General features: G+C 37.1%; 1 protein-coding gene across 13 annotated transcripts in view; it reads left to right on the forward strand.

Moving 5' to 3' along the window:
- Positions 1-13181, forward strand: part of PPFIBP2 (PPFIA binding protein 2) — a 92857-nt gene that overhangs the window by 47050 nt on the left and 32626 nt on the right. For 10 of the 13 annotated variants that reach the window (XM_021400937.1, XM_021400936.1, XM_021400940.1 and 7 more), the window contains 2 exons: positions 4588-4680; positions 9108-9221. In XM_021400937.1, the coding sequence (XP_021256612.1) occupies positions 4588-4680; positions 9108-9221 (207 nt within the window). Of the gene's footprint in view, positions 1-4587; positions 4681-8600; positions 8620-9107; positions 9222-13032; positions 13179-13181 lie in introns of those variants that run through there. The other 3 variants (XM_021400944.1, XM_021400949.1, XM_021400946.1) reach the window with 3 other exon arrangements.

The following is a 13181-nucleotide window of genomic DNA, read 5'->3' on the forward strand; positions in this document are numbered from 1 at the left end:
CTCCTGATACAGGTTTAAATATTGGGTGAGAATTCTTTGATTTTAAGGACTGCATGAGTTTACCTAGCTTTGTCTGTACCTAATTTCAGACTCCGTGCTGTTAGCTCTTTCAGATAGACTTCCACTTTTCTTTAATCAGCAAGAAACAGCAGAAAACAGAAAATCCAGTTGCTGCTTCTGCTTTCAGGTGAAAGGTGAGAATTACTGATCCAGAAATCCCATTCCAGCCACCTCTCCCTCCTCAAGTACACTGAGTGAATGTACGTAAATACACACATGGGTGTGTATCTGAGGTAACACTAGGATGTCAAGAGAATTGATACAGATTTATGGACAGATGCCAAAATACTACTCACTCATCATGTTTCCTGACTTGTAACTATCACAATAGCAAGATCTGTAACACAACATCAATTCTGCTGACTCAAAATAGTAGGGGGGAGAGGGGGAATTGGGAAGTCCATATTCTTCTAAATATTATCAACTCCAAATAGACTGGAAAATGTTGATAGTGTACATTTTTCCTGCAGTCTGTGTGCTCTTAGTAGTTTGTGGAAAACTGGCTGGTTGAACTCTGCTGGCTATACTCCTTGTTCTCAGCTTCTAAACTGCAGTAACAGACAATACATCAAGCATGTCCCTGATCTTTCCCACTAACGCAAGCACTCTAGTTGCCACAAGCATCTGATTCAATTATCAGTGGAACTGAAGTTGATTCATGTGACTGACTAAGGGAGGAGGATGGTTTTGCCATAATCTGTCTTCTAGGAGGCGAATGACTTATTGAAAAAGCTTACGAATCACCAGTCTAGCTGACTGCCAGATTTCTTTTCCCAGCTCCTTCCTCTTCCATAACCCAATATGAGACCCATCCATTAGTGGAAAATTTTTGTGCAACAGCTGGCTGATCAACTTCAGAAGTTTTAAAATTAGCTGTGTTGGAAATTATTGGAGATTAAACTTAACACATGAGGAGAACATAAATCGGCCTCTGTTCAAGTCTATTATCTTGCAAATGTGCTTCCTTTAAGGGACATACTCTTACAGTCTGTCAAGATTCAACAAGTTTTGTTTCAGAAACTTCAGAATAGAACATCTGTACAGAAACTCTAAACGGTGGTTGTTCAGTTCTGACAATATGCTGCATCCTGTAAAAATAACATGGAGGAAATGATAAAACTATGGAAGAAACCATATAATTCCTCACTTGCTGGACCCTGAGCTCCTATTTGAGAAGGCTATAAGGCTATTGAAAATTAAGCTAACTAGCTGATCAAATATCCTTTCTTGCCATATTTATTGCTGGTTATCTTCGTTTTGACCTGAAGCTGTTGAATCATACTATATATTCTGATTTTATCTATTTACTGCATCACAATCTGGAGCCTTTTTCTTGGAATGGGATTCTGTAGTTACTGGATCACACAAATGATACTTCAGTGCTGGATATTTGAGCATCTATCAGTATTATGCCCAAGTTAGGGGAAAGAGCATATTCAAGACAGACTTGGAAACTAAAGATGAATAAGAAGCTGAAGTAGGTGATGAGATGCAAAAATCTTTTTTTTCCCAAAGTGAGAGAATGGTTGGTTTTAAATTGTTCAAGGAGATATTTTATATTTATATCTGATGCAGCCTGGGCACAAAACCATATCCAGGTTCTTTATGGAGACTGTAGTATAGGTGCTTCAAGAAATTGCTTTGCAAATGTCTTAACGCAGCATGTAGGGTATATACTTGACTTTTCATTTGCAGCACTGTAGCAGTTGTAACTGTTCCAATCACCTTGACTGAACATATCTTTTGTTCTATTTCGTCATCATGTTATCAGAAACTCTTGTGTTTTATGCTCTTTCTCCCATTCTTTCATTACAAGGAATATAACAAACGCATTTAGCTTATAAGTTGTGAAGCTCAGGTAATGGCTTTTAATCTTCAAGGTTACTTCTTCTGGAGTAACATCTTTGTAGGAAATCTTGGTGACTCAACCTTTTGATCATGTGGTTCCATAGGTTTAGTGTTTATTGTTTGTGATCTCTTAGGCTGATTTGCTGTCTAGTCTTACAACTTCAGTGTTGCGTGTCCTATATTTGGTTCCTGCTGATACGTGTGATATGTAACTGTACTCAGTTTCATCTCAGTACTGTCTTTCACAACTACAGAATGCACTCCAACCATGCACAGATGGCCTTGGTTCATGTTACATTTTTTATCTTGTCTTTATGCATGCCACAAAGACTTCCAAAGTCTTAAACAACTGCTGTGTGTCAATCAGCCTCTGTTTTTAGCAGGCCATTTTCTGTGTACTGTCCTGTCCTCTACTTATCTGAGCACTCTGTCTGACCTGTTGGCGGGGCTGGGATTTTTTTCCTTTTCCCTGTTCACGTCGGTGCGATTCACTGGCTCTTACACGGGGATTGAGTGTTGAACTTTCAACACAGGATATTTCACTGTCAGTCAGTGCTCCAGACATCATCGGGGCTGCACATTTGATAAATGTGAGTGTAGTAAAATGTTTGCCTTACTTGTGATTTGATGTTGAATTAATTCTTAATTACTGATTATATAAAACGTTGAACTTTAGTTGTATTGAAGATGGATTGGTTATGGAAAAATGTGTTGGCAATACCACTGTGCTTGTAAGGGGAGCAGGGGAGTGATTACGTAATTGGTTAAATTTAGCATGGGAAAATAGCAAATTACAGCAGCATAACAGGTGCAAAAATCTACCTGACTGAGTGGTTTTCATTGCTAGCTTTTGTTGTTACAAGAATCTTCTCCTGCCCAGTAGTCTGCTGTTGTATTCTGGGCGCTTGGTGTTCTGCTTTCAGGAAAGACTTCCCCTACTATGGTGCACGGATCAGAGACATGCTGGGGATGGCCTGTGTTCCGTCCTTTGGGAAAAGCTCTTAATGATATGAAGGGCAGTTTTGACCATTAAGGAAACCTAGCTGCCAAGGCTAAAGATGGCTTGTCTAAAGGACTTCACTCTTCACGTAGTCGAAGCAGAATGGCTGGCAGTGTGATTGAGGATGCGTAGCTGAGGTCAAAGGATTGCCTACACAGACACAGAGAAATAAATCTTGCTTTCTTAAGAGGATTCCTTTTTTGTTGTTGTTATATTACTACAAAAGTTAATGCGGATTGAACTTTAAGTCTGTGAGACCATACAGCATAATACACAGGACCTAAGTTAAATTGAGGGCACATAATTACCTGTGGAGACTATGTTTTTCAGTTCTCGAGACTTCAGAAGCAGACAAAACAAGCATTGCAAATAATAATCTTTTCTAGGGCAGAGTAACAAATCAGATCATTTCTTCAGATACCTCTCAGTCCTGTTTATTGGTGTGTACGTGTGATTAAAATAGTTTCCAAAATATCAGAGACCAAGGTTATCGTAGCTTAATTACTAAAGATGCTAGAGTTAGATGTAGTTCAGTACTTCATGGTTTGAAAAGTGTGTTTTGGCATGCAATTGGATAACTGATTCTTGTTTTGCATTAATTAATGCCATGTTTATTTTCATAGTCTATTTTACATGTGGGCCTCTAGACCTCAGCTGAGATCAGGAAGCCATGAAAAATATAGATAAACTTGTACAGCTGAAAATGAACAGACAATTCAGACAGATTACAATCCTGCTGCTGTTGTAAATGCAACTGTAATTGAGTAGTGTGCTGCAAACTAGTGCAGATAAAGGGAACTCTGTAGCTGGATTCTTATGCTAGCTGAAAAGTCAACCAAGGTGTTTTATTCCCAGGCAGAAAAGCATTGCCTGCAATAGAGCTGGGAAGTGAACCACTAAGGGCTAACGTTACAACTGGGTACTTGAAGCAAGCAGTTCCATTCCTGAAATTGCGTAAAGCTTCCAGATGCAGGATGAACCATAGAACTATGACACTCTTCCAGAATTTTTTTGTTAATAAATCTGCAGATTTTTCTTCATCTTTTTTTATTTTATTATTATTTTTATTGGGATGTTTGTCTCTGGTGTATTAAAATCCGTAGGAAATACGACATAATTTTTAGGAATAGGTAAAACTTTAGGAGATCTCACTCTTTATAGACTTTTAGAAATACGTAAATAATTATGTAACTAGAATAGTTCCTGATAGGGATTTGGTAATTGAAATAATTTGTACTTCTCTTTCAGTAAATTTCTAGGAATAGGAGAATACATATGGCAGGGGTATTTAGAAATAAATACCAAGATTCCTTGACTTCGGCTAAACACTGTTGAGCCCAAATAGTGCGAACAGAATGTTTTTATCTGGGTAAGCTGGCATCTCCCAGAGAAATGGTAATTTGCTGGAAAATAACAAATCTATTCCTATACAATTACTGATTGCTGGAGAAGAGAAAGTATTCAAAATCCTAAAAAAAAAAAACAAAAAAAAAAAACCCAAAGAAAACCAAAATGCACTTACAAAAGGTTTAATGCATAAAAAATAAATAGTTTTAGTCTGTAGACAAACTTTTTGCTGTGTTCTGCATTGTAAAAACTGCCCTGTATCAATTTCTATGAACTACTGCCTGAAATGTTAATATTACCTGTAAAAATTCTTACAGTCCTTTTCTCTCCAGTCACAGGTGAATCATCATTCATCTACTAATAATGAAACCTATCAAGAAAGGTTGGCACGATTAGAAGGCGATAAAGAGTCTCTCATACTGCAGGTATGTCTGAAGGAGAACATTGTCGGTGTAGTTGATATTCAGTGAATAAAAGCTGAACTGAATAGAGTAATTTCTGTGGAACAAATGTTAACAGGTCAGCAAACATAACTGATATTTAGGCAGGAGTTAATTTATTATTTAATTAATATGGTTTGTCTAATGGTGAGGTAACTGAGCGGAGGAGAAGGAAGTAGCAGCAATAATAAGAAGAATGATTAAGGAACTTGACAGTGTTATTTGCCATTTTTTTCCAAGATGTTAATGATGCAGTAGTAGATTTCATTCTAGGTTTGCTAGGTTATGCTAGTTACTTCTTAGATTCTGCATGCCACTGTTTTTTATGAATTAGAAGACTGAAGAATAAGGGGGGGGGGGGATTAAACATATTGTATGCCATCATGTTCCTAAACAACACACCCATCCTTTACTTTCTTCTCCATTAAAGTCCTTAAAATTCAATTAGGAAATGCATGCCACATCAGTGTTATCATTCCTCTGAGTGGCCTGTCTCTTCATGCTACCACTTATGAGGATGGATAGGTTGTAATATGAGAAGCTGCTTAGCATCTTGAGAAAAGGGATTCAAAAGCAAGATAACACCCCGTATAGCGTCGTATGTATATAGTTTGGTCATTACTGGAATGTGGAGGATTTGTACATCTCAAGAATAAAAATAAGAAATTGAATGTTTTTAATAAATCACAGGTGGATATAACTGATATTTTTCTCGCCTGTATGTTGTACTGAAGTTGCTTTACATCATCAAAATTGATGGATGGTGAAAACAGAATTAAAAAAGAAGATAATAAAAATGCAAACATAGGCTCTTCCAAGTTTTCCATTTCTCAATTTACCAAGCCAATCTATTTTCAGATAGATTTCTGTCCCACATTCGTTTGCGTCCCACATTTTGTTTTCCTCCTGGGAAATATGCATATTGTACAAGTTAAAACATAATGATTTTTGCTCGAGTATCTTCACTTTCATGGAATTGCACTGCCTACTTTTTAAAACTGAAGCTGGATATTCTTTAAATGGTTTTGCATATTCACTCACTTTACACTTACAAAAGCACATCATAAGAGTATGTGTGTTATGTGTATACACGTACACACTCATATTAAAAAAAAAAACTTGAATAAACAGGGAAGTGTTCTCCTTACTTTGTGTTACTAATTTCTGTGAACATATTTTATCCTTCATATTCTTTTCACGCTTGCGCTAAGTTTACTGAGCAGAATTCTCACAGTTGTTAAATAAAAAATGAATTGTTTGTAAGACCTACTCTTAAGTTCTGTTACTATTAAATGAAAACTGCTATTACCAAGTAAAAAGGAAACAAAACAAATCCTGAGTGAAGAACAAGTTCTTCTGGTTGGAATTTAAATGTTTACATTTTTTAATTTCTATTTTTTCTTCTGGTAGGGGAGACAGCATCACAACCAATATTTATTAGGGCACCTTTTATGAATCAAGCTGTTATTAAGTGAAGCATATTGATTCTATTGCAAAGAACTTTTCACACAGTACACTCACTTCTCACACTTGCACGCATACACATAATTGGAGCAACAGTGGAGAGACCAAAACCAGCTGTTCATTCAGAAGCATAGGGTTCTACTAGTGCATCTGTGGCCCTGTCCCTGAAGGGGTCCTTTGTACCTTGTATCATCACATATACATGTGTGTGTATGTATATATATATATATATGTATACACAAATTTTGATCATAGTTTAAGCCATGCAGCCAGTTGTTTATGGTCACTGTGTACTGGTGGACTTGTACAGACTTGGCAGAAATTGTTTTTGCAGATCGTTTTTGCAATCAGTTTTTGCAGATTTAATAGGACTGTTAGTCTCTGGTGCTTCCTGGAGACTTACAGGCAGTATTGTTGTGTGTACTTTCTCTGTGTCTTCCTGCTGATTTTTAGAAACTATTTTTTTCATCCACACAAATAGGTGTTTATGCAATGCAGCTACCCAAACTTGCAGATAAGCAGCTTGTATGACGTGGTTCAAAGTCTTGACTGCAGTTTTTCCTCAGAAGGAATGTAACTGAAATCACATGTAGAAATTTCTCTCTCCTTTGCCTTTTAGCTACGTCAGAACTCCTCAAACCAAGAGGCATAGTCAGCATTTATTCTAATGCATTTTTCTGTTCCACTGCATGCTATTGCAGTAGAACTCAAAAAATCCCAGTCAAATAACAGAGTGAAAAACTCCCTCTGGCAGTTGAAGATCAACAACAAAAATAAGAGGATGCCAAGGTACAGGACGGGGGATGTACTCTCACAAGTGGCACCTCCTCTGTTTCTAGCAGGACCGAGTCAAACAGTACATCCTGAAACCTGATTCCACTGCTCAGTGTGTATCAGCATCCACAATGCCTTATTACTGAAGTCAGTGCTTGTGTATAGAATCCAGTGTTATTATTGTTTAGGGTTTTTCTGTTTGTTTGTTTCTCTGCTTGTTTTTCCCACAAATATCCTGTTTCTAAGATATTTTAAACCCTTATACCATTTTAAATTTGGCCAGTTGTTTAATATAGAATCATAGAATTGCCAAGGTTGGAAAAGACCTCCAAGATCATCCAGTCCCACTGTTCACCTATCACCAATATTTCCCACTAACCCATGTCCCTCAGTACAACATCCAAATGCTTCTTAAACACAATATAGCTCAATATTAAAGATATTCACAGAAAACATATTACCTGTGGTCTGACTTCTGTACATGCTGCACTGCTAAGGCAAGATGGACTTGCTAGTGTAATGTATGCTGAGGGTGTACTCTGTGTGCAGCTTACTGATTCCCAGAAGAGTCTGGCAGGTGTGATCTCAAATGGACGGGAAAATATGAGCTCAAAGTAGCTTATGGACCTCTTAGCCTAACACTGGAATATCCAATGTTAGGAATATCCAATAGAATGTTTCTAAAGCTGCCAAGCTTTTACAAAATGTCTTTGTGGGTCACGTTTAATACACAGAACTTATCCTATAGGTTACAATACTGGTTGGAACTTAAGCTTGACAGAAAAAGTCAGGTAGTTTTCTTTCTCTGGAACCTGCATTAGGTTGAAGGAGGGGCTTCAGTTTGCTGCCTCCTGCTTTCTGACCTCTCAGGGTTTTCTGTGCTCCATCACCCTTGTAATAGGAGCAAAATAAAGAAGTTGGTAAGCAACAGAATCCTAGCGTGGAGTTCTTTTCTCCCCACCAGCTCAGCTATGTCTTAGTGCACTGCTGGGCAAGAGGCAAATCACTGTCATCTCCCTCCACCCACTCCTTCCTGTCATCTCTCATCCAGCGTTCATCTGTGCTCTTCTCCAGGGCCAACTGATTTAAAGGCATAAAAATAAGATAAAATACTCTACTTTTCTGCGTTCCTCTCCCAGCTAGCCTTGTCATTATATTTGTAGTTAAAAATAAAAATGGATACTTATTTATTTTAAGCAAAGGTACTCCAGAGTTGGATGTGAGAGCATAGGTAAATTTTTGTGAAGACATTTTCTGAAATCTGGAGTTGAAAAACCTGAGATTACTTTTCTGTGGTGTAAACTACTTTATATAAATTAATAGCAAAAATGAATACATGGACTGTATGTGCTGCTTAACATAGGAATTAACCTTGTTTTTTCACATCTTTCTAATGTTGTGCTGCATCTCATTTTCTTGAGCTTTACAAGCTTAGAAATCAGGGGCTGGGCTTTTCTTTTTGCACATTCACTGGTCTGTGCCACCATTCCCACAGTTCTTTACCAGTATGGCTTATTGTTTCCTTTTCCTGGGATTTGTTGTCTGTGTCTCCCTTCTTTTGATTTCATGTTTTGGCTTGCAAAGCCTGGGAATTTTTTTTTTTTTTTTTGGAATAGAACTTTGCCTCTGCTAAAACATGCCTTTTACTTATTGCATCCTTTGTAACTTCAAACTGCTTCGTTATAGGTAAGCTGTTTTTCTGTTCTTGTAAGAATTCAATTAATCGGTCAGTTTCCAAATGAGCAGTTTTATCATTTACCTGCTTAAGGGAACGAAGTGCCAATAGAACCTGAAAGAGCAATGCATCTTTCAGGACTACTTAAAATATTTTGAGTATATTATGCTCTTTTTTGCTGCTTTCTGATTGTTCAGACTTGTACATGAACTGACTCAGGCTACCTATAAGTAGTCTTCTAACTCTTCTAGAAATGTTCTTCTACATACTAAAAAAAAAAAAAACTATCTAAGCAGGCAGGAATTGAAGCAAACTATTTGTACTTGAGAATGGAGTGCTGTCTATTTCAATAGAGCAAGTGTTGAAAGAGTATGAAACAACTGAGGATTTTAAAAGGGAATTCACGGTAAAATGTGCATTTGAATGTTCACTGTATAAGGTAATTCAAACTTATTTACTGCCAGTTCAGTACCATTGTGTTTCTCTTCTCAAATTACAGGTGAGCGTTCTCACAGACCAGGTAGAAGCTCAAGGAGAGAAAATACGGGACTTAGAAATCTGTCTTGAGGGGCATCAGCTGAAACTGAATGCTACAGAAGAAATGCTTCAACAGGTAAAGATCTAGATTGGAAACCTTTTTGCATGATCTCCTTCGAGAAAGAGGAGAACAGACATTCTCCGCTTGTCTGCTTGTGGGAGTGCCTTTGGTAGCAAGAGAAAACAGAAAAAGAATTGCCTCTTTTTATTGTTCTCTTGCTGTTTTGCAAACTAGTTTTTTGCAATAAATATTTCTTTGTTTTCCTGTTGCAGAAATGTTTTATTGCCTGGTTGCATAATACTGTATGTGGCAGCATGTAAAATGGAACTATTGTGTATTATTTGTACGGTGCTGACGAACTAAATTTGGACATGGTTGAGTAACTGGTTAGACAGGTTATGTGTACCTAATACATGTAGCAGTTACAGAACTAAGAAGTTCTATTTAAATAAATAGTTTCAGTTCTTACATATCTTTAAAGCAGAACAGTTAGTACATTGAAATGAATTATTGTATCAAATTTGGTTCTGTAAGGATTTTTGCTTAATTTAGGAGTTTTCCCCTTATTTTTGAAAAATAAAAAGTACATGATATACTTTTCATTATTTCCATCAACGTTTCAGGCTGTGTGATTTAATCTAGTGGTGCTGTTTCACGGTATATATTGAGGAAAAAGAATGAATAATAAGTATCTGACATTTCATGTTACTGCAGAGCTGACAGGTCTGTGGACGTGAAAGAACTTTCCATGTGCAATCTTGTGTCTCTATCAAGACAAGTTACTACATATGCAGATAATCGGCTGGTAATACAGTACATGGATATTGAAAGTAGATTTAAAACTATCAATAACTTAAAATCTAGACCAGAAATTTGCAGGGCGTATAGTGTTCCATCTGGTAAATTTGTATCCTATACCTCTTTCAGTTAAAGCTCTTCACCTTCCTCAGAAGAAAACAAAACTGGTCTCATGCAACTGTTGCAACGCAAAATGCTTACAGCTGGAAAAAGTTTTATTCTTTACTTAAATGAGGGGATGTTTTAGAAGATATAACCAGCAGATACCTTTAGTTTAGATATCTGAAGTGAAATTCAAAGAACAGCAGCTATTTAAATTATGAAAATGTTTTCAAACTTCAGGAAGACATTCACAGTAGAGCATAGAAAGTTCCTGTTTTAATCTGAACGAGATCTTGTTAGTCAACAGTTTCCAGTATACTGCACAAAGCCCCAAGACAGTTAGCAAATAAATGGAAGATATTAATGTTGACATTACGTTTTTCCAGTAAAAGAAAAAACCGCTTTTTTTTTTGACTTACAAGGGCAATCATGACAGTATTTCTTTTAAAAGTAAACCAACTTGTCTGTAATAAGAAATAATCATCCAGTTCTACCTATGGGTATAGGTAGTCTCGCTTTCCAGGAAGACTGCTGTTATCCTCTTGAGGTGTTTGTAAATCTAATCTTACTTGGATCTGCTTATTTATTTAGAATCTATTGAACTACACCGATTCTTACCTTTGTGAGCTTAAGTCAACTGCTTCTTCTAAATGGAAAAATGAATGAAAATAATTGCCTTACCTTGGGAAAAAATTTTTTCTTTTTTAGAACTAAGCTAACTGCAGTATGAATAGGCATAGCTTATCTGGGAAGCAGTATATGTGGGTCCAGGATAAACCATATCTTTTGAATTTCGGAACTATAAGAAATGTTACATAATTCTGCCCCCAAAATGCTACAATAAAAACAAAAATAATATGCTTTGTTCAGATAAGTTAACGAAGTTAGTAAAAAAGATATCTGGTGGTACCACAACAGCAAGAGTGTGTAATGCTACCCTGCAAAATAGTTTTTGCTAGCAGAGACTTGCCCACTTCGTATGGGTGGGGTTACTGGCTAAAATCCTTTTGGCTTATGATTTATGCAGTTGTTTTGAACTCAGCTACAAAGCTATCATGGAAACCCTTTTGAAATGCAGCTAAAACAAACTTTATATGAATTACATAAAATGGCCGTTCAGCATTCAGGGTGGGCATCTTAAACACCGAATAGTAGCAACAGAGATTGCTGGTTCTTTGGAGGAGATTGTGATCCTTCATCTCTCTAAAAGGAGGGAGCAATATTCCTTACTGAAAATGCAGACTTAGAGGAAACGAGTTGAGATCATCTAACAGTTTCCTACTAACAACAACAACAAAAGCCTCCTAACGTTCTGTTCTTTTTCTTGTTCCTGAACCATGTGCTTCTACAACTTATTTTCTATTGACTCTCATGCTCACCACAATTTTGACCCAATGATAGGGCAAAAAGCAAAGAGGGTTAAAAAGAAGGGGATGGTTCTTTTTTTTTTCCTGGGTTAGTGAGTTGAACCAGCTCACAGAAGAGGTGAAGGCAAGTCATAAAGTTAGGTGTGGATGCACATTTGACCTAGCTGTTTATAAAACTAAAGCTGAAGAAAATATCATCCCTATGTTTTCCTGACTTGTAATGCTACAGCACTGAACTCAGCGTTTTGCTTATGTAAGAATACTTGTACCACTACAGACTCTAATTAACAAACAACATTTTCCATCTTGAAGATATTTGTATTTTCTTTAAAACAAAATAGGTCTGTCACGACAGTCTCCTGAAAGTCCATGGCTAAACTTGATATCAGTCCTTAGGTATCCTTGCAGTATGGTCCAAGAAAAATGTTTCCTTGTCCTTCAGTCATACTCAAAGGTAAGGGAAAACCTTCTGGGCACTGTCTGGGGAACAAACCCCAGTTTGGTCTCTCTGGATTGCCTTCCAATTTTGCCATCAAGTCTTGCCATCAAGTGTGCAAAAGGTATGGAAATGCTACCTGTGTGAATTGTTAGCTCCCTTGCACCTTAGAACGCTAAAGAATTTGTCTCAAAATAATAATAATAATAATAAAAAACAAACAAACTTAGAGAATTATCTTACAAAAACCATTTGTACTATGACAGTCCATTTCTAAAATATTTGTACTATGTAAAATTGTTGAACGTGATTGGGAAGCAAAGTAAATTTTGCTCTCTAAAGCAGCCTAAATTGGCCCATATCAGAAGGCACCAGCTGTGCATTATGTAAATGCATTGGTACTATGGAATTAATGTTGTCAGTCTTGTCAGTTGTGCTAGGTCAGTTTAAAAAGGGAATTTTCTACACTTAAAGATTTCACCTCCACAGTTTTAAGTGCATTTGGTATAGTAATTACCACGAGTAAAAATACTTACCTCTTTGCTATTCCTGTTCTGCACTTGATGGATTTAACAGATACTAGTTGCCATTGAAGCTCTATGTTTGTTTTGCCAATCAAAGTTTTGCCAAAATACTGATCTGTGTGGCAGTGTCTGTCTTGTACCAGACCTGCACCAAATCCTGAAGGACTGGTCAGATGGCTGCATTGCATAAACCTCGTTGTTTTCCATCAAGTAAATTCTGTTGCAAAGTACAAAGGACCTGGCCTTAGGGTTCTTTCTGTCTTAAACACGTGGAAACTGTAATTATTAAATGCAAACGGGAGTTAATTTCAGTGCTTTCCTTCTCTCTGATGTAACTTTATGGTCAGCTTCTACCTGGGTGCACAGAGCAGGTGAATGTGTGCTAGACAAAGACTTGGTGAGGCACAGTGGAGACTCTTTTAAAAACACTGGATTAAAGGAATGCAAGGAGGGGCTATACAAGAGTAAGAACTTGAATTCAATGTGTTTTAGTGCGTACCTGTTCTGGTTTTACTGTTGTCTTGTACTCAAAGAAGCAAGAATCCTATCTTTTTGCACAGTACAAATCTGGTACATATCTGTTTGCTTCTCAGGAACTTTGCTGGCTGGCAAGGTTCATTCCTTCAGCTTTCAATTGCCTGAGTTATCTGATCTTAAATGAATTTCAGCACTTGTTTATAACATGCAGTAACTTCTTGCCAGCTGCTGGCTTAGTGTTTCAGGGTTAGAAATGTGCTCTGCGCTGCTCTGGTTATAAGGCTTGAGATCTTTAGAGCGTGCTCCCAAGTGCAGCTTATCTATACAGGTG

Source organism: Numida meleagris, chromosome 6, assembly GCF_002078875.1.
Source record: "Numida meleagris isolate 19003 breed g44 Domestic line chromosome 6, NumMel1.0, whole genome shotgun sequence".
In the NCBI taxonomy this organism is placed as follows: domain Eukaryota; kingdom Metazoa; phylum Chordata; class Aves; order Galliformes; family Numididae; genus Numida; species Numida meleagris.